The sequence below is a fragment of the Bombus flavifrons genome, chromosome 10, assembly GCF_040668555.2.
Source record: "Bombus flavifrons isolate JBK064 chromosome 10, iyBomFlav1_principal, whole genome shotgun sequence".
In the NCBI taxonomy this organism is placed as follows: Eukaryota; Metazoa; Arthropoda; class Insecta; order Hymenoptera; family Apidae; genus Bombus; species Bombus flavifrons.
In genome coordinates, this window is record NC_138451.1 from 11,248,391 (window position 1) to 11,274,884 (window position 26,494).

At 42.1% G+C, this 26,494-nt stretch overlaps 1 protein-coding gene across 4 annotated transcripts; it reads left to right on the forward strand.

Moving 5' to 3' along the window:
* Nucleotides 1-249: 249 nt before the first annotated feature.
* Skeletor (DM13 and DOMON_DOH domain-containing protein skeletor) lies at nucleotides 250-26,285 on the forward strand. Of its 4 annotated transcripts, none has more exons than XM_069121723.1 (14): nucleotides 250-967; nucleotides 9,937-10,074; nucleotides 11,525-11,597; nucleotides 12,331-12,439; nucleotides 14,098-14,260; nucleotides 14,843-15,102; nucleotides 20,309-20,408; nucleotides 21,253-21,437; nucleotides 21,558-21,866; nucleotides 22,284-22,452; nucleotides 22,886-23,079; nucleotides 23,166-23,390; nucleotides 23,747-23,908; nucleotides 24,608-26,283. In XM_069121723.1, exons 1-14 carry the CDS (start codon nucleotides 700-702, stop codon nucleotides 25,697-25,699), a joined length of 3,447 nt encoding a protein of 1,148 aa, XP_068977824.1. In that variant the 5' UTR covers nucleotides 250-699; the 3' UTR covers nucleotides 25,700-26,283. The 4 variants fall into 4 exon arrangements, with proteins under 4 accessions (XP_068977824.1, XP_068977825.1, XP_068977823.1 ...); XM_069121724.1 differs by lacking the exon at nucleotides 24,608-26,283 and adding an exon at nucleotides 24,387-24,550; XM_069121722.1 differs by having other exon boundaries at nucleotides 23,747-26,285.
* Nucleotides 26,286-26,494: the final 209 nt, after the last annotated feature.

A 26,494-nucleotide genomic window follows, 5' to 3' on the forward strand; every position in this document is an offset into this window, starting at 1 on the left:
AGCGCCTGCTTTAAGTACACTGGAAGCTCGATGTTGCACATACTCGATATTTTTACTTTAATAATCAATGGTTTTTAAACATACGTTTAGTAATTAACTTGTATCAATTAACGAAGTGCAGCCATGCGCGTTTATCCATAGCAAGATAAAAAGTAGCGAAAGAAATATTTTTGCGAATATACGTACACAGCTTGAAAACTAGAACCAAGCTCAGGATGTTGAACTTGACAGCGTATTTGAAAATCGATGAAATCGGAACCCTCGTCCACGTAACTACCATGTATTCTTTTCTTAATAAAGTTGATCTGAAATTTGATCAATTGTTATAATAGTCAATAGAGAGTAATCTATCAAATTCGTTGATAAATTACGTCCCATCTACACAGTTATCTGTATAAGCGAGCTTCTACTATGAATAATTAAGAACAATAACAAAATAGAACTTCGCCTTGAGAAGATCAACTATCGATTACAAGACGACTACGATATCAGAGTGCGCACAGATATCGTTGATAGAATGAAAAATATACGACAAGGAAGACAAAGAGGGGCAGAGTCTAGGAATAACAAACTTCGTCGTCTCTTCGTGCGCCCCCTTCCACGTGCGGTCCAGAGAGGATCAGAGGAGCGACGAGTAATCTAAGAAAGGAGGGAACGAAAACACCGAGCGATGGACGAAAGAGGGAAAAGCGAGGTGAAATGACGGATTCAAAGGAGCAAGCAGAGCAGAAGGGAGAGGAGGTGAAGAGAGCGAGAACAAGATGGAGAAAGAGAAAGAGAGAGAGCGAGGTGAGGCAAGGCGAGCCGGTGATCGTAGTGGGATCGACAAAGCTACCTGGTTCCACGACGGCCACTTTCGACGGCAGTAACCACGAAGACGCCATGACGACACAATCACCCACATCGTCCACGACTCGGCTCTCCTCGATTGGTCTAGTCGCAGCGATTTATCTTCTTCTGGCGACACGTGAGTTTATTCGGTTATAATCGACACGAAAATTTCCAAGCTACGGTATCCAACGCTTTCTCAAGCTCCTCCTATTCCACTTAAAGTGATTCTCGTCGAGTGCCAACAGAATTCTATATTTTAACAGAGAATCGTTGCCCCTAAATACACCGGTAGCATAGTCGGAAACTCAACGAGCGCGTAGCCTTTCGCTTCGCCACTTTGCACGGTATTCCGAACACGCTTGCAGCATGATACCATTATTAGCAAAGTTCGCTGCTCGAATTGTTCGGCAGGAGGCTTATTTACGAAGGGGGTGGTGGCTTACAGCGTAGTAGCGAACGCCTAGTTCAAACCTACCGAAAATCGCGTCATCAGAATCCACAACGCGTCACAAAATCATTAGTGCTACCCTGTTTCTACGTCGACATGAACCGGGTAAAGGTGTAAAGGTGTTGGCGAGACCCATTCGACCGAAACATCACTCGCCAAGTGTCGCCGGTGATTGCGTGCGCGCGACAACCGAACCTGCACCGTTCACGCGCGTCAATGGTATCGCGGCAGAGTTTCGCTTCTCGCGATATTTAACAGCGAATCGAGTCTCGACAATACACAGTTACAGGTCACGCGACAAAACCGATGACATTTGCTTTCGGTTGCAGTCCAAATCAAATGTCCGGCCGAATAATCGTAAACCAAATTCAAATCGAATCAGGACATATACACTGCCGCTCAAAAGTCTTGCGACAGTTATTATATTCGTTTGAAAATTGGACAGATGTAGGTGATAGTAGACCGATATAATGGAGTATCGTTTAGATTGATATTTCGTATAACGAAGAAACCTAATTGACGCTAATGTGAACAGTTTTATTAAGAATTGGCAGGCTCCTGAACAGCAATGTAGATAGAGATCGTTCGAAAGGAAAGAAACAACGTTGATGCGTGAAAAGATTTGAAGTCGAAGAAATTATCGAACGATACCTGGCGTGGCAATGATCGAAGCTAATTAACGACGGCGTTACTCTGTTCAGGGCTCGTTTCGACGTTAGCGTCTCGATTTGCCGGTCTGTTTCGCGGCATCTGCGTGACTTTCGCGTTCCACGCTTTTCCTCCGGCCGGGAGAAAGAGATTCGCGATTCGTAAAAAGAGGAAGAAAAACACACGTACGGTATCGCGGTCGTAACGATTTCGCGAAGAAACTGCCGGCCGTTTTCCGCTCGAGATCTCGCGACACTCGGCTTACGAAAGTGCTACGAACACGCGGAAAGACGCTAGTCTGTGGATATGGTAATTTAGTTCAGCCTGTTTCCATCTTATTTCTCTGCTTGTCAGGCGAGGCACGCTCGATTCGACAAACTCGATCGATTTACCGGATCTATCAATGATTCTACAGTCTACTACAGGATTACTATTTGTAACTACAACGTGTCTTACATACACGTAGATAGCACATCAGATGAATTGATTAACGTATCATTAATCTCTTTATTTCATTAGATGCATATGATTAATATTCAATTCTCAAGAAACTTCGGGATTACGAGAGTTTGAAGCAAACGAATATTTAATATAAAATTAATATACAGCGTGAATAACCATTTTAAACATAAAACAAATCTTAAAGACGATCCTACTGAACATCGATGCTTATTAACATTTACAACGAATAATTGTCCGTTCAAATACTTTGATGATCTTTACGAGGTATATATTTGCGATGAATATCTTGTAACTCCTATATACATTTTCAGATTGCGCCAATATAAATCACGTGCCTCGTTACAGTGCTAATGAGATTCCCCAATGTTCTTTTTATCACACGTAATACGTTGATGAAAAGTTCAACTACTTTTACGAGCCACTATACCTATACATCGACTTAGTAAATAATATAATCTTTCCTATTATATAACTCGCTCATATCTGTCGATTGTACCAAAAGAGATGTCAAATATTGAAACTCTTAAAAGCTCCTAATTCGATGCCCAGGGACCTTATTTTCGTTCATAGAGCGCAAACACCGAAACGGTAACTAACGTACCTGTGCTTCACGGTTGCATACCTTTCCAGATTCTCCGCAAATATCCTTTATTCGCGTCTAATCGGCCACTTTCTGGACGTGACGTTAATCCGCCACTGGAATAATCTTTCTCCTTTGGTTCGCGTTTCGGTCCAGTGGCCACGCGTGCGAGACGCCGCGGAATTGTACAACTCGCGAACCTTAATTGAGATGCTATGCAAATAGGGAACACGCTATTTACGAAGAACGCTTCGATAATCGACCTAACTTCCCGTAAAAGGAAAACAGTTCAACGGATTCTCTGGAACACGTGTCAAATGAAATTTCTTTCTGTCATCGCGGCTACGTCTATGAATCCACCGGTATAGCGTGTTCGACGTTTACGATTCTCGATTGCAAGTTCCAGATGGCCGAATCGCTCGAACAGCCAGACTTGTTCGTAGAGTCAGACGGAAACCGTTTCCAACTTTGATTCGAATCGGCGAACTGATCGTGACGACGTGACTCGCGACGTTTCACATTGTACCGGTGTGGTTGATACTTGAAATTCGACGAAAGTAAAAGAAATCCACGGAGTTTACCGTGCTCGAGGAACACACGAAGGGAAATTGGCTGCATAATTTCATCTATAGAGAGCGAATGGAAGGCCGACGGAGTCGGATAAATGGGATTTATCGGAAACAGGCGTATCCCGATGTACCGGCTTAAAATAAGATTACACGGGAAGAAAATGGAAAATTCGATATTGCAATTGAAAGGCGCGACGCCGAGTGAAAGAAGGGAAATACCGCGTGAATCGCGAGTCGATCCGGATGAAATTTAGCTGGTAGGAGGGTTTCCGAAACACCTTGTTTTCTCTCTATTGCCGCGAATCTACCGGCATCTACTGGTGTTGCGACATTAACTCGAGAGTCGTATTATGCAGAGGCAGGCAATTACGCTTGTCCGCCTGCTGCTTTCTCTTTCGTATGAAAATGTCAAAGGTCCGATATGTATCTGCCGTTCTGTTCCCTCTCTTTTTCCCTTTTTTCTCTCATCTTAAACCAACCTCGTTGACCCAAATTTCCAGTCCTCGCGTCTATTAGACACACGCCACGTGTGTTTCCCGCTTTGATCGGTCTAAAGTAATCTTTCTCTTTCAGCGTTCTTTTCTGTTCCATTGCATCTGGCCGCGTAGCCCGCTTTTTATCGCTCCCCGTGGGCTCCAGCGAATTACGGACCACGTTCATAATAATTTAATCACGCTCCACCCTGTCGTTACCGCGACAATAATTACGCACTAATGGCTCGCGGCTGCAACGACGTAATGCATCCTCTCAAAGCTCGAAAGCGACACTGCTTTGACGCTTCGGCTTCTCATTAGCGATTGATACCAAAGTCTCTGCGACTACGCCCTATATTCATCGACTAGTTTCTACGTGCTACCCTCGAATCCGATACGATCCGATCTTTTCTGAAACGGTCTTACGATGGGAAAAACAAAGTTGCCAGGTAGAAGATGTCTACGCGTAATCGGCAAATTGCCACGGTAGAAATACACTCGCGATTCGGACCACGAAACTTGCGCATAAAAGTGCGTGAAATATTTATATAGTCTGGTAGAAAGGCGGACTGCCAAGGACACGCTACATTTTCGAGAATGTTGTTTTTATTGCAAAGTCGGCTCTTCAAGATGAAGTTCGCTCAAGCCTGATCCTGTTAAAAGCTTTGTGATCGATGTCTGTCCATGAGGTACCGTTCGCCAGAGAATTCAGTTCCAAAATCGTGGGATCGCCTCATTTTGACGCTATGATTTTCTTCGTAATTATCATATCCATGTGCAATATTAGATCCTTTTATATTAAATTTCGTTCCTCTAAAGTTTCAACACTGACGAGCTAATGTTATGCATTAAACTTTGTCCTGCGATTAATCATCAGTTATGCATTAAAGAGGAAGAAATTTACAGCATGCCACGTATCGGCCAACAGGTTCGGGGAATTTATAATAAAAATATTAAAACGTCGTACATGGCCATCGTGAATAACGAACAACGCGAGCTCCAAACGTGAGTTCCAAACGCAAATTTATCGAGAGTGGACATAGACGAATTTCAAGTGGACGCGGTTCTAAGGTTTCTATCTGATAATAAGGCAAATTTTCTCTTGTCTGTTCGAAAAAATATAAAAAATTCTCGTAGCTGCTCTCAAATGGATACGCAATTTGATAACACTCTGAAGAGTAAAGCGAACGTGCAAAACTCGTGAAATGGTATGACGTCCCGTTAGAAATCTTTCGATGTAACAGTTTAAAATCCCAACTGGTGGAACGAACGCATTGAATTAATTCCGAGGAAACGCGCATCGATTGATCCATTGAAGTGTGTGAATGCAAATAATAAGGGCAAAGCGCAGTGCTCTCGATCGACCGGCAGCTTGATTAGAGGAGCGGCAATAGCCGCGTTCTCCAGAGAGAATCAGCAGGGTCTGCGTGCAACTCTCGTTACGCGAGTTTATGTCAGATCGAGCAGTTCGATCAATGACAAGACTTCGCTTCAAGATTACACGTTACGCAGCTTAATGGTCGGCTACATTCGATGGAAAGCGAATTTTCATCGTCCGCTACTTCACGTGACATTCACGTACAAACAAAATCATGCTACGTTCCGATCCATGGGATAGCTGTATAGTGGCGATAGGAAATTCTTTAGCGTCAACCTTAGCCAGATGCATAAAACAACCATTGCGATCGATGAGCGTAAACAAGCGTCTTCATTGAAGTAACAACGAGAAACTTTCTACTAGTGTTCCATGTTCCTCGAAGATGTTGCTAGTTGTTGTACAGCATCTCACTGCATGTTCTTTCGCGTTTCTATCAGTAGCAAAAGGTGCTGCTTGTTGCCTGTTCTCGTTGGGAGCGTAACGATGAAAGGAGAAAATGAAACACGTAAGAGCAAGTGGCAACAAATGTTTCTTCTGTATATATTTGTCCTTAGGAGCAAATATCGTTTTAAAATCGATTTGGAACGCACAGCAACAGCAGAGAAAAAGCAAAATGTTCCTCGTTATTGCTTCGGTAAAGAGCAGCTTAATTATTGCTAAGGAGAAGTGTCGCTTTGAAATCGACACGAAATTCAAATATTCGTCTGATCGAGTTGCTTCACTGCGGCTGCAAAGTGTTTCCTCGAGTTGATATTTGTTGAATATTATTTAGAGTACTATCCGAGTACTACTCGATTGCTATTAGAGCATTGGAGGTTGAGTACTGTTGCTTCTGCAACAGCAGGCAACAAGAAGTTCCTTCCTGTTGCTTCGGTGAAGGCTGAGCGTTAACAACGCATTTTTGTTCAATTATTAAATACCATCAGGTGGTGGAACAAAATGGTACGATCGTTTCTCCATGCCATACGTTACATCACCGATTACCAGCGACAGTTAACGGCACAACGGAACGTCGTACACGGATCATTCCCCGAGACGTATCTAATTTTCCTGGGATCGCGTCGATTTTTTCCAATGTTTTCGACTCGTCGTGGAACGCCGGAACGGTGGTACGCACGGTTTAGAACGCGACCGTGAACGATTCAGGATTTATATCCAGGCATGCGTCAATCTCATCGGATGGACGATATCCTGTTCGACCGAGAGAGCGGTAACGGTACGCGCTCGATCAAAGGGTTAGATGCGAGATCGATCGTCGACCGGTTCCATGATTCGTTAGCATCTAACGAACGGTCCACGCCACTGGGATTGGCCTTGACGTTCGATACGCCGCAATAGCATATTTATGCGAATGTTAACCCTGATTTTCTCTCGGACCATTCTCCTGGAGAACTGCCGGACCAAGTTTTCGCGCGCTTGTTTACCAATCTCGCTCCTCTATTCGCAGTTAATCGAGATAGGCAAACGAATTAGAAGCGATAGAATTCGAAATAGAGTTGCAAGGTTCCTGTCCATCAACGTCTTCCATTTATTTATTCCATTTATTTAAACAGAAAAAGGGATAAATCATTTGGTACAGAAAAGATACAGCGTAGAATGCGATACAAAAAAAGAAAGTGCAGTCTCGGTTTTAAACGCTTTATAGAAAAATCAAAACAAAAATATAGAACCTAGAGGCAATAGACGATTATTATCGTAAAGAATGGACCGATCGCGGGTTTTACACAGTTAGACTTTATTTATGTATCGCGCAAGGATTGATTCGAAACAAGAACTGATACAGAGATTCTTAACTCCAACCTAAGTAACCTTAAGTAACTAAAGCTAAATTAAGCTACAATAACAAACTAAAACGAAATAATAATGAAAACCAAAGAAAGAAGAAAAGACAAGGAAAGCAAAAGAACTTAATTATGGGTCCCACCACTCCAAACCGAATAACTTCTCAAAACTATCCCTGCAAAATATTCCCTGAGACTGAAGCTTTTTAACATCAGACTCAAACGCAACCGTGGCGAGTCGCTCGAACGCAACATCGAAAGACCTTTTCTCATCGGTAGTGTTGGTTATACCGTGCATAGGTTCAACGCTTGAGTGCCCGAAAGCCGTATCCGGTAAATCCACTGCGCCCATCAGCTGTTCAAAATCCTTATAGAATTGTCCTTCGAAGAACATAAAGAAATCGTCCGGGAAACGCTTCGTCAGCGAAAAGGGTGCAGGACAGCGTAACTTAACACAAGCCTCGCGGACCCGGTTCCGATTCTCAACGACAGAGAAATCAAGAGATTGATAATTAGAAACAAACTGCTTGAAGTCAGCAAAATTACACCAATAGTGATCGACGAGGAATGTGTGCTTCACCATGAAATTATGATAAACCATCCCTTTTTCAAACTCGTAATTCCGCGTCGATAATTTAATTGTGTCTAGAGTTTCGTCAAATTCGAGAAATTCAGACTCCTCAAGCGCTAAAAGTACCTCGTCCGCTGTTGCTCTCAATTCGTCTGTAGCCTCTTGCAAGAGATCCAACAGGGCAGATGTTTGGTGTAAGTACTCCTCAGGCGCCAACGATTGCTGCGGTGTTGACTGAATCGACAGTTGTTGTGATGTCGACGGAACAGAAGAACGTCTTGGTTCCGGTTTCTGAAACAGCGTACGCTTAGTATCAGGAGTTAATCTTTTCGATGTCGGTGAACAAAGGCAATTACAAACGGTTTTGCCACAGATCTTACGCAAGTTATTCATTTATTGCATATGACAGAGTAATTGTTATCTTAACATATTATTAGATTAATCTAACTTACTCCGTGAAGGTTCATAACGTAATTTTGATCCCTCTTCCTGAATAAACAACTTTGAAAAAAGAGATTTATTAGAACACAAAGTCTTTAAGATCGAAATAAGTTTTTGAACATCATTAATATGTCCTTTGTATCTCTCAGCCACACCAAGAAAAACTTTAATGTGTATTCTATTATTAAACAATGGAGACATCATATCAACGCAAGAAACACGATAGTCTTCTACGTGATCATAGTTCGACATGTCTCGGCGACCTAATTTAGTTAAAAATTTCACTGGATCTTAGGACATGTAAACTTTAATTATTCAGATACAATGTGTAAGAAAAAATTAGTTGAGGGAATGTCAGAAAAATTTGAGCAAGTACAATTAAAATATGGTACATGTATCCAGAATAAAATGCACAATTTACTCCTCCAAAATAACCGTAGTAGAGCACGCGAGATTTTAGAATTAATAACACTTGTTTCCTGTTTCCGCTCATAGACCACTGACGAAGTTTGATCGTTTAAAACTTAAGATATACATAGGAGTTTAAACGTAAGCTAAAAACAAATAACTAAATTACACGGCTCTACCTTAAAGATGCTAGAGATTAACTAAATTTTCGGACAGGATCAATGTGATTCGATGAACCATTCGATTTACGCAGTTGAAATATCGGCAAATAGTGCGTTGATGTTTCGTATGTAACGAAAAATGATCTTAAAACAATGCAACAACGAATGATGAAAAATGATTGGATGATTGCAGAACTGAGTGGATGCTGACAGAAGTGATGTGAGAATAATCGAATGATTACAAGTCCTCGTAGATATAAGACCTTTTACCAAGAACACGTTCGCCGTGAAAATGATCGATCTTTCGGCGTTGAGGTATTTTAGAGAATCTCCTGAACCAGCAAATTGTCGGGAGCAAGTTAGAACCACGAGATCCGAACAGATGACTAACATTCCGTGATCTCGTGCGACACGATGTTGCTCCACATGCCGCGCTGCTGCCAAGGCTCAACAAGCATCCGAGGAACTCGCTTTTGCATACCCTCGCGATTCGTAACGATCTACCCTGCTAAACCCACAATATATACAGTAAAATCGATCTTCGAGCGAAGCATCGACTACCGTTAAACGCCCATCGATCCCAAGAATCAGTGATCCAGGAATAAACGGAATTTCTTAGCTCGGACTAAGCAGTTCGAGCTGCGATTATTTATGCATGCGGCTGGTACTGACTCCTTTTTTCGATAAACGGGTTGCGTCGTCATTAGTCTGCGGATTTTTACACAAATTCACATTTTTCAGAATATGATTAAAGAAATATATACACTCGGTAGAAAACTGTTCCGACCACTCGGATATCGCTTTGTGATATTTTATTCTGTGCGAGCATTATTTAACTAGAAAAATTCCACTTGATCAATTTTATCAGTTTCTAATTGTTCTTCGTTTCTGCTAGTAATTCTCGAACCGTGGCGGATATTTGTTGACTTTCCTATGTATCAACTTCTCCATCATATTTCTAAGTTTATTGTTTCTTACAAGTGCACAAAAAATCGGTAACCTATTCGTTATTCGTGAGATAAATCCAAGCTGTTCCCCGTTGGCCACTGTCTTGAATTTTTTAATGTCTGCGCTTCCGTTTTAAACATTCGCGTCGCTATTAAGCGGCTACCTGCGCTGGCCGCTTCGATGGGCTGTCGTGGCCATTAATCCACGCTAATTAATTAAATTCGATTTTGTTTACAGAGATATGCAGCGCAGCTTATTACGGAAAGCTTATTGGCAAGCTGTCGGAACTTCATCACGGCGTCAGCGGTGAAGTTTACGCGGTGGACGGGCGAACTCTGTTCATCAAGGACTTCACGTACGACGGCGAAGCACCAAGTTCGTAACCGAGGAGGGGCTATGGCTCGCGCGAAACTTTCTCATTTCAGTGCAACCGTCGATCATGCCGGCTCGCCGGGGTTTCCACGGGAAAAAGAGTGAGCGTACGCGTCGGAGGAAACGACTCCTGACATTTCACGATTCCCACGTAAAGCCACATACTGTTATCGAGAAAGAGAAACATCTCCGTTTCTGACCGTCGACGGTGGATACGTTTCGAGCAGGACGCTGGTTTTACATCGGCGATTCGACAGCCGAGAAGAACAGTCGATGTTCCGCGGATCCCTTTTATGTTCTATTCCATCGTTCTTCGTTTTCTTTCCACGCGACGAAACGTGATCGCTCTATCAATTTATTCCTTCTTTTTACGAACGTTTCTGTTACTTTCAATCGCTCTACGACTTTGTCTCTGTTCGTGTTCCATTGAATTCCAATCGAATCTCCATCGATTCGACAGCTACCATCGCTGTTAGGACAATCGATTGTTTTTCACAACATGTACTTTAATTGCAAGATTACGAACGAATTACTTCGATTTTTGAAAATTTCGCAAGCTTGCAGGATCTAGGATGCAAGAGAAAAGGAAAAAGATATTGCGCTAATATTTGAAATTCTTTTCCAATAAGCGCAACATGAATACAGGGAATAGTAAAATATATCATTGTTACGTCTTTTAATTAATTTACATTTATAGTTTCTGCTTCTATAAACAGGTAGTATCGCGCCGTGGCATCTTTTCTTATACGATCGTATCTATCAGAGAAACAATGCACGCTTGGTCGAGTTAAACAATTCAAAGTAGATAAGGACCTTGCTCGACGGACAAACGTATCGCTCAGAAGCTATGCCGATCAACTTCGTAAATTGAAATGCATCGAAGAATGACGAATTATATATACGTTATTTTCTTCTTTCATCTCTCAAGCTATTGATCAATTTCAAATCTGTCATAATTTTCCTATAAACGTAACGAATAAGTGTCCCAATACGTGTAGCCGATAGCGTGCGTCACAATGGAAATTGATAGAAAGATTTATAATGATTCGATGAATTTTCTGAATCGCGTGTGGCAAAGTGCATCGATAAACGTGAAACGACGTAAGACAAGCCTTAAAGTTAAGTTAATCGCCGCTGTAAAAGGTACTTCTACTTCTCCCTTTCGACTCGTACGCTACTCTCACTTTTCTACATGCTACGGCTCAATAAAATCGAAAGCGTTCGCTGGCGAAGGTCACTCCGCTATGCGACGTGTATTCGCCAGTAAGTAAAGTTGCCAACGATCCAGAAAATGAAGGAAATAACATGGTCGTTATCGGAGTTGCAATTCGTGACCGTTTCGTTGCAGCAAATTCACTGCTGCCGGATGATCGGCCAAGTGCCTGAAATTAAGTAATTAGCAATAACTCGTTGCAATCAGCGAAAGCTGCAATTATAATTATCTTCTTTTCAGCCGCTTACTTTTACGTCGGTACATCGAAGAGTCCTAATGGAAACGGAATCAGGCTCCGGGACGAGCGTGGATCGTGAGTGCTCTTTATAATTTTTAATTCTACCAATTCTTTCAAATTGCAGCTGGCAAACCATCTTTCTGACGAATATAGTCAGTTTCTTCTTGTTTTAGATTCCTTGCTTTATATTATTAATTTGCTTTCGGACGACGCACGATATTTTAAAAACTTGTTCTTACATCTGTGTAGCTTATATTTTACAATCTAATCGGAATTGTTCTAATCTTACTGCAATTGGATTTTAATATCTCGATCTCACTTTCACTTTAACAAAGAAAAGAACTGTTCTTGAACTTAAGAAATCTTTTAATCTAGATAGAAAATCTAATCGCATCAAAAGTAATCTAAAGTTCCAAGTTATCCGAGTTGACGTCCGAGTATTTAACGAAATATTATTGGATCGTAAAAGAGAAGACTATAACTTGTAACTTTTAACTAGCTAGATACTAGCTGATTATCATACTACGTTATAATGAAACATGATCCTGGAAAAATATAATTGTAGCAGGATCAACATACACGTAAGATGCATCTATGATATTTAGATCTGTTTGTTCGTTTTCCAATTGTTTGCTCTCAATTATTGTCTATAGTCGATTTGTTTACGTCCCATCTCGCTATTCTTTATCCAGAAAGTTTTATCACGATCTATGCGCAATGCATCCGACGCGGTTGCCTTGGTGGAGCAATCGAATAAAGATCATGAAGGTTGATCTCTGTAGAACCGTAATCCATTCGTTTGCCATAGATCGAACACGTTGAAGCGGTATCGTAGGAAGGACATCACGCTCACGTTACCCGATGGCAAGACGCTGAGCAACGTGAAGTGGTTCGCCGTGTGGTGCGACGAATTCTCCGTGAGTAAGAAACGTATCATGCTCGTGACCTTCGGTGTCGCTTCGATTCCACTTGCACAGCACAAGAAACCGGTATCGTTTCTTTGCCGTGCAACTTTCACGCTCGTAGTTTGTTGGCACGCGTGCCTCTATAGGATAGAAAGCAATTGCCTACGGTTGGCTCCGAGCCATACGAACAACATCGAACTTCTCAGCAAATTACACTCGATCGTTCCACGAGAATGTTTTTGAATGCAAACGAGCAATTGGAAATCCGATTACGATCTTAAGAATCACGCATTAAAAGCTATAAATTATCGTCTATAAATCACAAGACACGAGAAATATTATTTGACCCGTTATAAATCAATGTTGCATTAACGCAACATTTCATTTGCAATTCTTCTCAGTTAATCTACATTATCGAATTTGGTATTTTAACGTTGTGGTTATGAAAGCTAATACCAAGGATGTGCTTAATATCTCTTTCAATTTCTACTTTTTTTTTTTGCATCTATTTTCTACAATTTAATAAAGTTCGGAGAATTTGAAATGTTTATAGCAATTTTCCCTAAATTATGCAATCTTTTCTTTATGAATTATGGAGTGGACTATCCGTCGGTTTAATATATTTTTATCATCTTGATAAAGCGATAAAGTACTTTATTTAAGTCTTTAGTAGTGGTTTAACAGTTAATAGTTAGCTTTAATAGTCGATTCTTTCTATAGTGTCGCGTTTATACAATTTTTACCAATTATTTCACTGGTCCTCAATGGTTTGACCATTAACGAAATTGCACAGATCTTTCAATACGGTTCGATATTATCAAATTATATCTCGCAAGCAGTTCCTTCGATAATAACTTTCGACAATTAATTCTAGGAAGTGTAGTGTTACACGTAGACGAGAACGTAATTCCTGACTCGTAACGAAGATCAACTTACTAAGTTGACTAAATTATCGCGCAGACTTTATCGAACAAGTCGGCGAGACGTCATCGAAGTTTCGATTTACTTTTTCCCAGCGGAATTTCAAGTCGAACGAGAAGTTTAACCAAAAGCGCTCGTTCCATGTGGCCGGTTATCCCCGACAGTCCGCACAGATCGTCGATTTACGTCCTTGATATTGCCAGCGCAACGAAAATTTATTCCGAGCCGCAGCGTCCGACACGCGGCAGCAGATACCGTGTGTGTAACCCCAGAATGATAAAGCTCGATCACGACGGAACGACAGCGAAATGGTCGAATTTCCATTACGCGGACGAGCTTGGAAAACGATAAAATGGAATCTGTTTGCGGCATTATTTCTGAAGCTTATGAATTCTACATTCCCCACAAACCACCTATTGCATGGAGTAGTCATTGCAGTTGTAGTATATATTAAACGTGTTATAATCCTTTCGAGACTAACACTTTGACGTAATAAATATATATATGTGTCCTCTACCAACATTTAGAAATATTGCCTCAATATTTGGAAAAATTATTAGATCATAAAAATGTTTCGAATGCAATTGAAACTTATTGCAAACGTAATCCCATCATACAATGGTGTACAAAAGTATCTAGTCAGATAGAATTCTTCGTTTCATTAAACTATCTACCATCGGTTAAATTATCTTTCTATTCGATTGAACGTGACAGCTGATTAAAATTTCTTTCAAACGTATAATTGGCAGGTTAACTTTGGTGACGTCAGAATACCACGAGGATTCGATTACCCAAAACCTCAAAAATTGGCAGCTCTGAACGGAGTACACGGAGTAAGCTCCGAACCAATCGTCGTCGTCGATGCACAAACCCTCTTGATACCAAGCTTCAGCTACGATGGCGAGGCGCCTGGTAAGTTTCACGCTATTCGATTGACTAAGGTTATGGCTACGCTGTAACCAAAGCCTAAGAAGAAACACGATACGGGAAACCCATACTTAAGGTTCTAGGTTTCTATAATTTTACGACTCGCGAAATAAATCACGTAACCAAAATTATATTTGAATGTAAATGATTCGCATACCTGATCTACACTAACAATGATAATATTGATATTACCATGAAATATATGTCTAGTCACCGTATCTTATACACCGTGTAAATTCTTCGTTCAAGTGACGATACACGCAGAAAAGACACTGTCATCGTTATTTTTCTTACATCCGTTTGCTTCAACCGTTTTGCTCATCGAGTTTTATCTTTCAACTGTTCGGAACGCTTGCAAACACAAGAGACTTAATGATTCACTGCAGTATACGTATTTTCGATGAATTTCTATCGACAAACCTTTCAATGTGATGAAAAGTAATTGCCAAATGAGCGTCGGTTTTCTTGAATTACCAACAAAGATAATCATAATATACGATCTCGCACAGATTTCTCCAACTTATGTTCGTGATAATCAACTTGCCATACGATGAAATCTTTTCGCAGATGCGAAATTTTGGGTGGGAGCTGGACCATCGCCGTCGCCGCAAGGTATTCGCGTACCAGACGAGAACGGAAAGGAGCAGCCACTACGTCGATACGATCGCAAAGCCATCGTGCTGACGTTGCCCGGGGATCTAACGATCCACCAGATCGGCCACTTCGGCGTCTGGTGTGAGGCGTTTACCGTGGACTTCGGCCATGTACAAATTCCGCAAGGTCTTAACGTGCCACCGTCCCTAAAGATGCTCGGAGTTTCGCCGCAGGTAAGCTGGAAAGGCTTCTTGTAGTCAGCGGGGCTCGCTGCAAGAAGAGACGCCGGCTTGGATCTTTTAAACGCGACGCCCCTTTGCTAATCCGACCAATCTTGCGACCAACTTTTTGGGATCGAATTACGAGCTAATTAAAACGTACGTACAGAAACTTTAAAGGCGGCGAGGTCGACTTTTTCATTGGCTCGTAACTCGGCCTTCATCGCGCGACCTGTCATTCCGGAGGGTAATTCTTGAACGAGGCTTCATTGTACAAGCTGCAAATGCCAATCACGTTCGAACTGGCAGGAGGAAAGGGATTCGAACTGACGTTTACCGGTCCTCGATCGATCTACATCGTCTTTAGCCGATTCGATGCTTTTACGTCACGTCCTGTAAGTTTCCCTCGGTTGAACCAAACTTCCAGGTACTTTCATATTCCGTAGACATTTCGCAACCAGATTACGTCCAAATGTTTCGTAATCGAACACATTTTGCTCTCATCTCGCGCCCGCCTTTCCTCAAGGGCGATCCAATTGTGTTTGTAATTGAATTCTCAACAGACTATAGCTTAAGAAAAATTGATCGGCAGTCGAAAGTAAAAATTGCCCACGTCTTTCTCCCTGTGTATATTTTCTTTCGCTCGGCAATGGATGTAGTCCGTCGTGGAAACAACAAATGTTCCGCGTTTCCGTATAGCCGGTCGCGTAAACGCAGTCGAACGTACAGAAACAAATGTGCCTTTCACGGTAGCAATCAATACAGACTCGGTATTGTTCCATGGTGAATTTGTCTCTGTCAATATTTGACTGGATATCTGGCTGTCAGCGGACGTCGCCCGGACGACAATGCGTTCACCGATTTACGGATTTTCCGACCAAACATCCGAGTCCTGCGTCAACGACTTACGCTTCGTCCTCTGCTTCCACGCTGTTTTATTCCGGAAGAAGCAGAGAAGGAACCGTGGTCTTTGCCAACGTAGAGAATTTCTAGCGTTTAGTTGGTGTTTCAATGTGTTCGGTTTTCAGTGGCGTAGAATTTTTATCGTACGAAGGACGCGTTAAACGTTTCAGTACCGCTGCTTCTTATTCAAAACGAAACGATAATGAAACGAATCATTGAGACGCCGATAGACCTAGAAAGAAAATATGTTCTCTCGCAAGACCTATGCATAACATTCTGTCTCTGTCCTTGTGTTGCAGAACGTGCATCGCGGAGGGCAGGGACAGACGCTCGGTCTGACAAATCTGTACGAGCTGTCTACTTCGGCGTCGTCGTCGTCACCGGCTTCTCCGTCTCCTTCTCCTTCCCTCGCGAGCACGTTGCTTACTCAGCAGCAATACCAACAACCGACAACCTACCGGCCGATTCTCCGCCGAGAAGATCAGGTCCAAGTGGTCCAGGCGATCGACTATCGAATACCAAAGAGCTTGCAGACCCAAGAACCACTCGCGCAGCAGCTTCACCGGCATCAATCCGCCTCTTATCCGACACCGGTCGGAAGATCGGCCGCGATTGTTCAGTACGGCGACGACGTCACGAATCTAGACGATGCCACGTATCAGGAACAGTATAGATCCGGTAACGGTCAGCCTTCTGTCGACACGGTCGCAACTCAGCCTGTAATACGATCGAGATCGCGTAGCCAACCAACTAGCGAGCCCCAGCCAAATTCTTACTCGAGATTTTTACAGTTCCAAGGTGACAGAAGGGTAGACTCTTTCGTTCGTTATTGATGGATATTTAAAGGTATTATAAAACTGCGTTCTCCTTGAAGATACAACGAGGAACTTGTTATCGATGATCCATGTTTCTTGAAGAAGCTGCTGGTTATTGTCTCTCGGTGACTCGGTGACGTTTTCGTTGCCATTAACGAATGCTGCTGCTGTTTGTGTCTTATCTGTGTCCGTACGGTAAAGCCGCGTTTACATCAGACGACTACCGAAGTGACCAGGTCGTTTCAACTCGATCGACATTGCGTTTACATCGACTCAATCGTTCGACCGAAAGTTGCTTCATGTAAACGAGGTTTAAGGATGGAAGAAAAATAAACAAAGATTCCATCGGTGCACGGCTTGTCGATTGTTTCACAACGAGTTTGCTCGTGAACAACTTGTAGCAAGGAACAAATACCGCTTCACAATCGAGACAAAATGCAGATGTTCCGCTGATTATGTTGCTTCAATGTAGACAAAATGTTGATACGTGTTGAGTACTGTTTGGAACAAGCAACAACAAGGGGCAACGAAAGTTGTTGCTTCAACGAGGACGCAGTTTAACTCGTTTGGCGACGTCCGCTGCTCTCGGACAGCTCGAAGATTCCTTGTGCGGGGACGTTTGTTTCCCATCGAAGGGAGATCAGTTTCTTCGCAATAGAAATCCTCGAATTGTCTTCGATTCCTTAGTCGATTAGTCGTTCAACTCGAAGAAGCTCCGATCAACAGCATTCGATCCAAGATACACTTGGTCCAGCTTGCATCAGTAAACTCGTACCTTCCTAAGAGCTAAGACAAGAGGATAGCGAATGATTTATCGCGGTAACGGTAAACCAATCGTAAATCAGACTGCCTAACAGAACTCGGTCAAACTCGCGTTTCGACAAATTAGCGAAAGTTCTGTAAGCTGGCCACCAAGCGTTTACCGACGATCATTCGTTTCGTTTCACCGTGGAAACCTCAGGTGGCACAGCTGGGATAATATTAGCCGGAGGCTCATTCGTAAAGTTTCACAGTCGCGTACAACCACTTTGGCGAAGTTTCACGCGAGAGAGCAGGAGAAGAGGGGCACGGGACGATGACTCTAGCTTCTTTATTTATTTAACAACACGCGCCGGCAATGTATTAGACGAGGAATCTCTGAACATCGGTTTACACTTTGTACAACCGCTTGTAGTAACGTATACACGCGCTTGTAAATCGTACACATTCGCAGACACTTGCACAGACGGAAACATCTTGCATATGGGCGAAACGCTTAAGTACAGAGTGAATCGTATCGAAGCGCAATTAGACATATTTTTATTAGCGTATTTTTGCTTATAATACCTTATAATACCTTAACAGTTCGGCAAATTCAACGAAATCCGCGCAAGGTACCTATTTGTCTTTGGTTTCATCAGCTGCTTGGACGTGCCATTTTAAGATAAAAAAATAAAAGTCAGGTGGAAGTAGGAATTTTTTACCTTGATCAAAGATCATAAAGGAAATACCTGATAAGTACGTCTTTCGTTGATTTTTTAAATTTTAACGTCACTGTATAACTAAGAAGAAGTATTTAACAAAAAAAGGTTTGTTAGATGCAGAGATGTACTTTGTGAAAAATAGCTGATAGACTGACACGTATTCTTATCTCGTAAACAAATATGACAAAAGCGTGCAAACTTTTCCATGTCGCATACCTGTACACAGAGACGTAAGTTCGTAACACTTACGGTGTGAATGGCTAGCATCCATCAGACTTATCCATAATTGAATCATTTTCTAAAATTTGTTAAATATCCGTGTCAAGGCACTTGATCGATGCTCATCTTGTATAAAGCGGCTAAATTAATCAACGGCTCGATTGTCACGGGCTAAACTGTTAAGGGGTTAATTTAGTATTATTTTTACACGAAGACTACGTTCCAAGAGAATAATATCAGATTTTTCAAAGTTACACACCGTTTCATAAGACGAACAAAGAGAAAACTTTTCTAAATTTCTCGCTCGATGATGAAAAATAAATTTATCTTGTGTGGGAGTAACGTGATGAAGCATCTACGTAGGCGCAGACCATGTCCCACGGACACATACCTATGAGACACGGCTTTAATCTCTCGAATCCGCTTTAGAATTCTATTCTAAGAGACGTACGATCTCGCTCCCGTAGAAGTGGATGCGTCGCGTTCTCCTCGAACAATACGAGTCGCCATAATTCACGCTTTGCTGTCTCCCTTCCGAGTTCGTATGAAACATGTGTCGATATTAGTGACACTTGGATATCGGTTTGTCTCTCGGCTCATCTGCGTGCGCTACACGAACACATCGCGTAGAAGCGTGGAAACCATCGGAAGAAGATTCACTATATTCGAGACTTGGAATAGACCTTCGAGGCTACGAATCCTTATCGACAGCCTTAACCCTTTCGTGCGTTGCGTGTAACACCGTAAGAACGATGAAAGAATAAAAAGCAGAGATGGGTCGCTAGAAACCTGAAAACCCCTCGAAATTCGAAACCATGTGCCATTTTCCGTGATTCGAAACTCTCAAAACCCAGGTAAACGATAATTCGCCTAAATAACTTGTGAAAGTAGTTTCTCGGGAAGACTCTTTAAGACTTTTATTTCCTGCAAGCAAGATAGGCAAGATAGATATTTCTTAGGAAAAAATGAGAAAAGATAAATATTCCGGGTTACAAGAGTTTCGCGTTTCGAGAGTTTCGAGACCTCGCAGAGTTTCGGATCCGAATCACGCGGATCTAGAAATCAGGTTTCGGCCCATCTCTAATAAAAAATATTAGCGATAAGATATAAGTTTGCGAATGAATGGCATGTTTGGATTGTACAATAAGTTTGTTCGTCGTGGTTAAAGACCATTGATTTAGAGTATAAGTATTAAGAAGAAGAGATATTATTTTTGTAAAAGCCGAGCGTGTAAGGACAGAGAACGATGGTTATTCGACTGTGATACAAGGGTTAATTATTTTTATCTTCGCGGTCCGAGAGGAGGCGCGCGTTATTCCAAGAGACGGAGGACATATCGCTCGGAAATAAAACTGAGGAAATCCCCTTCCTACCTAGGCCAGTTCTTCTTTATAAGTACAGAAGCTTATATCGCGCATATGCCTATTTACCAGATATAGATTATATTTACACGCACCGAATGATACTACTTTTCTATCAATCTTTTTTTGTACGTTTTTACTTGAGATTAATGCGAATAAACGTATTACTTTCTTGACAATCGAATCAGTTCCTTGCCTTACTCCTCAAGAGTTGTCTTTAACTCGAACTTTTAATTTCTCTCTTCGTCTGACATCGATAAATTTCTTCTTTCGCTTTCGCATTTATCACTGGACGACGTCGTCTGTCGAGTTCTAACGTCTTGCCGAGAGAAAAAGTGGCTTCGAGTTTCAAGGGTTTGCGACAACGAGATTCACGATCGACCGGTCACGGTAAATCGCGAGAGATGCAAGGGAATCGATGTTGTAAAACGATGGTAAACGGTTTGTCGTTTGATTTCAGTCGAAACTGAACTGCGAAGTGCTGGAGGACAAGCTGGCTTTTGAAGTGCGATGGGCCGTGGCCGGAGACAGCATAGTCGCCCAACTCGTTGGAAAACTTGGTGAGTATATATTCCAGAGCTGTCCGCGCGTAGGTCTCACAAAAGAACAAAACTTCTATCGCATTTATTGAAAGCAGCGTGAATTTACATACCGACCGAAGATCCGGCCCAACTTTTAATTAACAATACTTCGCACACCTATCTCGTCTCACTCGGCCATAGCTCGTCACTGGTTCCGTTCAACAGATAAAATACTATTTCAATTTTGCGACGCTTTCCTGTCGTTGATAAAACACGGTACATATGTATTCACAGTCGGCGGATATATGTATGTACATATGTCGAACGAACGAGGTCGTTAAAATATAATTTTCCTCTTTGTCTGTGACACCGACTGTGCGCCCTATTTGCGCCCTTCATCAAATCTAACCGCTCTTGCGGAAAAAGAGACCACGAAAAATTGCGTTTCACACTCTAATTAACGCCTGGTCGCGGTTTAAACGGGCCGTTCGGTAAATTAGGAACCACCCTACCGAACTAGATCTCCTAATTTTTACGGGAAATAGATTTTACGAGATTACGAACGATGAAATTTTCCTGTTCGGATCCACGGTCTTGGGCGCCCTTATTATAGCAACTTCGATTATATGAATTATTTGTTTGCCAAAAAATTCAGAGAAACTGAATTCTACTGTACGTACACGTTCTGCGCATTTCTGAACATTTCTCCCGATAAAAGCATAAAAGTTCACAGTCCAATTCCAATAGATATACTCATTATAGGAATTCGTAATGATTGAAATTATCGTAGTTTGGATAATAGCTGCTCGGCATTCACTTGCTCGTACGAGCAAATAAACGTACTTGATTCTATTGCAATTGTAAAGGCGTATCTTATCCTCAGACGATGGACAATACATGGCGTTCGGATTATCAGCGAATCCGGAAAGAAGCTTAATGGTCGGCGGAGATGTCGTGGTCGCCTGGGTCGATAAGCAAACTCTTCAAGGCTACGCTGTCGATTACTTTTTGGATGCAAAATCTCAATGTTCCGGAGGACGAGGCAGCTGTCCAGACACACGCATACAGGTTAACTACTTCTAACTTTACGCCCATCTAATCATCTATCCTGGTGCCATCGTGCAGTTAGAACGGTCGAATGTCGTGTGGTTTACATTGAATTTACCCGGCCGAATCGGCGCTTTGCAGGAGAACACGAATTCTATTCGATTGTTGAACGCGGCACTGGTGGACGGATATAGCATTGTCACGTATCAGAGACCACTGAAGACGAACGATGAACTGGACCATCAAATCCTGACAAACGGATCGCAGGCGATCATCTGGGCCATCGGCCCACTAAACGAGAGGCAAGAGGTCAGCTTTCACTCCGACTATCTGAAAACCGATCGTTTCATCGATTTCGGTAGACCACCGGTTTGGAATTGTCCCGTTCCAGATCACGAGCATTCTCAGGTATTCGCGGACAGCACCGATGCCAGAGACAGTGACAATCAGGTATTTCATCATTTATGACAAAGCCAGGATTATTTGAGTCAGCCAAACTTCGACATATCGGCCCTGTTACGTTCTCTGAATCATTTTAAATCCACTCGTGTTCTTTTTTATTGTTCACCGGTTTTTTAAGCTTGAGGAAAAATGTAAGAATCGTTGCTGATATGCGTGATTTGTGATCTTAAGTATACAGTAAAGCGTTTCTTGACACGTTAAATATATTTGTGATTATTATAAAAAAGTAAAATATTGCGACGTAAAGAAAGCGAAAATAATACAGTAACAGAGTTGATATTCAACGTTAAACTTCGCATGAAATAATTAACGAGACTCTAATAACTCAAACTTGTCTGATTGAAGATGAGATATCGTAAGATTACTAATATTCGAATGGCTGATGAATGTGATTTTGCGAAATAGCAACTAGTTGTAACTACGAGAAGACCTCAACGTGTAGCAACCCCTGCACCGGCGGCTAAGGACGATGCTTGGGAAATTCCAGCCATTCAATGTTACGAACCCGAAGACGGAGTATTGTATGCCCAGATGGGACCTACTGGAGGAAAACACGGCTATCCTGCTATTACTGGTATGAAACAGAACTTATTGTTATCGAAAAATGAAAACATTAGTAAAAGTTTTATCAAGGCAAAGAGATAAAGTTTATTTTGTAATAAGCAGATACGATGAAATCGATATAACGTAACTCTACTATCTGTACTCTGTGTACTTTGCAGCCTCAAATTTCTCATAAATACATAAGCCCAATACGACAAATTCAAATGGAAATACTCTATCTTAGTATTATAAATAATATTTTAATTCCTTTAAATTTTAGAAGAATTTTATAGCGTGACGAAGAAGGTATTAAGCAAATCCTTGAAACCTTTCTTCATAACGTTAAGAAAATAGGATTCGACAATGTAAATTAATTGAAGAAAACATTGCGGAGTTAGTAGGTTAATGATAGAAATCGCAAATTGACAGTCTGTAAACTCGTATATGGTACTCATTTGTCTCAGGTCACGTTGGTTGGGGAATTTCGTGGTATATAAATGGCCTGCTAATTCCGGAGATCAACGTGGTTCGTGGAAAAAAATACACTTTCGTAGTGGAAGGTGGGGAAAATGCCGATACTCCGGCTCGTTATCATCCCTTTTACATTACCGATGACCCCGTTGGTGGATACCAACACAAGACACCCGAGGAGAAAGCCGTAAGCAAACTTTCTATTTTCTCTTTCATGAAATTGATAACACGGTTGACGAATTGAATATGAAAGTGCTGTTTCTTGGCAAACAGAAAGTGAAAATATTTGCCGGCGCTCAACGTCAACGTGGAGTATATCGACCAACGGGTGTCGGACGTCTATGCAACTGGGTGCCAGATCAGAATCAACCCCTAGCGGACGAATTCTCGTCGTTCGGCGCTTATCAGCGTACGCTGACTTTGGAATGCGATCATGGTGAACCAGGTTTTGTAGAATGGATACCGGATGAGAACACGCCTGATACTGTGTACTATCAGGTAAGTGAACGCAAACTGTTGCATTGACAGTTAGACGAGTTCGCCTCTTGCACAATAATATCGTAATGGTATCAGTAAATCGACAAGTGATAAATACAGCAGGTTATAGATTTCTCCTTTATAGTTTTACAATTTTACAACGAATAGGACAATTTCTAAAATTTACTTCTTTCGTTTGTTTTATTATCGTGCTCGATATGATTACACAGAAAAATCTATTGGTACCAATAATTTGTAACTATTAATTCGTAAAATTTCATCGATGATATTAATTCAATTGCGCAAGAGAAGCCAAGTAAGTTTATTCGAAGAGCACATTAGATCCTGCACTCATTCGATTATCGACAAATATTCAGTGTTTCACACATCGCTATCTGGGATGGAAGATAAACGTTCATGACAGTTGTGACGCCGGAGAAGCCGCTGGCAGCGAGAACCACGAGGTCTACGTGGACCCGAAGAATCAGCGACCGAGCGGGGATCTCGAGAACAGCCCCAGCATCCGCGTGTTGAGCAAGGTAACACCAACGGCGGAGTTCCTCCGGCAGCCTCAACATTCTCATCATCCTCATAGCGAACACGGGCTTCGTTATTCTTATCATCCAGCGACTAACCCTGACAAGCTAAGCACATCATACACGCAGTTACTAACGACCGCTAACAACAACAATTACGTGCGCTTGAAATCATCGCCGTCGTACGAGGAGCCATACACCTTGAGACCTTCGTACAACACGCCGGGCCACGATGCTGTGCCGCATCGTCACGAGGTACGCGTGAAGGAAACGCATCACGTGCACCTCGACGGGGATCTCATGCAGCAGCATCACAATCATCATTATAATCATCACCACCAGCTCGCACCGATCTATCGCGAACAATCGATGGGAGTCACCAGACTGACCTCCTCCTACCCTGGCCGACAGCAAATCATGGAGATCCAACCGGAACTCCTTCGGCAACCCTCTAACCAGCAATTGTCTAACCTCGTTGCAGATAATCCACGACCACTGAGCCATGGGATGAAATACACATATCCGGCTACCGCCAGCCCACAGATCCCATATTCCAGGCCGGTGTCTCACCATTACGCGCCCAATTACCACCATCTTTATCACCCGCCCCTCCCCGATCATTATCATCATCACCAACCGGACCAGAGGACTCAACTGATGTTCGTCAAGAGACCGATGTTGACACGTCGACCGATGTTGCAGACGATGCCCCAGCCCACCCTTCCTCTACCCTCAAGATCGGTCTTCATGGAACGAAAGAAGGCTGTTTACAGACCGTCCTCGTCCACTTACGGAAAACGAACAGCGGAAAGACAGTCTCAAGGAAACGATAACACACAGATCGCGAAGCTGAAGAAAATCGATTCGAAGCAACATCGAACGAAACTAGAGACCAAAGTATCCAGCTTGGACATACCCAATATATTCGTCACTCCGATAAAGCCGGCGAGAAACACGGGGTTCAATCCAGACTCGATAGTAATCGAAAGTGGCTTCAAACCGATCATAAGAAATATCGAGAAAGCTACAGACGTGGCTCAAAAGAGAGTCTCCGAGAAAGTGGAGCAAGAAGAAGACGTCCGTCTTCGGGAAACTTTGAACCATAAAGCAGTCGATAACTTCGAGCCAGTTTTCATACCTTCGCCACCAGTTCCGACAGTTGCAACCGTTAAAAAATCGAAGAAAAAATCTACGAATGCGAAACCGCGTCCTAGTGACGCGAATGACATGGAAATGGCTGCTGACAGAATGAACGCTTATTATTTACCGCCACTTCCCGGACAATTTCCGAACAATCCGCCACCTTCGCCCTCGCCTTCGTCCGAAGTGCTAATTACGTTTGATGGCAAAATGTTGAAGGATTCCAGTTTGGTCAGATCCATTTCTGGAATCGGGGAACACTCTAAAAGTAAGCTATCCTCGGACGTTCTGAGCAGAACGCCACAATTTGGAAGATTTAAAGGGGAATTACCACCGCCAATTCCTGGAGAAGTTCGATCGGATCAATCTCAACTCGAAAAGCATCGTCTTCCAGCAGATTTGCCCGAGGCGAGAACAACGAAGAACACGAAACTAAGACTCGTCGAAAGATCAAAAAGATCTCCGCACGAAGGACATGTACACGTTACGGATTTTCAAACGAATAGCTCTGAAACGAGTCACCGTGAACATCACGATCTCTACGATCATCATAGTCATGGAAATTCGATGTCTAAATTTGTCAACGCCGGTCAAATGATCATTGCTAATTTAGGGTACATATTTTTGGGCGTGATAGCTTATCACGTTATTTGATAAAATTGCTTTCCGAATGAATAATACTTCTGCAGGTACTCAATCGTTTGAAATACATTGAAAATGGAATAGAAGGCGCTAATTATATCTGTAAATTACTTGAAATGGTTAGTTGACTGAATCATAGCTGACACATCATTACTTTTGTCGCATTCTTTTGATTCAGGAAGACTAATATACTGAATGCGCGTAATGTACATGACTTCGCTGATATTGACGATGTAATCGACATGATAACACGGGAGAGGAATATAACTAACCACGAGATAATGATCTTTTATTTATTCAGCTATTTATTAACGAATTATTGTCCCTTATCGTACGAGATAGAATGTCTAACCATTATTACAGTACCAAACCATCTGTACCAGTTATCGAATAAATTAGCTATTAGTTAATACTGTTCGCCAGATCTCCAATTTCATAGCAAGAACTTAATACCTTGATTATTTGAAGGGACAGAAGTTAACACTTTCAACTGTTAAGGTGCAAGAAGGAATAATAAATAGATTTTATTATTCTGCGTGCTATGACAGCAGTTTGTTGTATCTTAAGGTATATTATATATTTGTACATAAGTTAAATTAATTGTTAATAAAGAGATTGTGTAATGGATTAAATTTTCCTTCTACTGTCTCGATTTTAATCATCGAATTCCTTTCGATTCAAGGACAATGTGGAATTGACGTAAAAGACCTTCGCTAACTAGTAAACACATTCTCAGCGAAATACCAGTATCTACGTTGACAGGGATTTTTTTTGTTAACGATGAGAGACTCGACCCAGACCGACGAA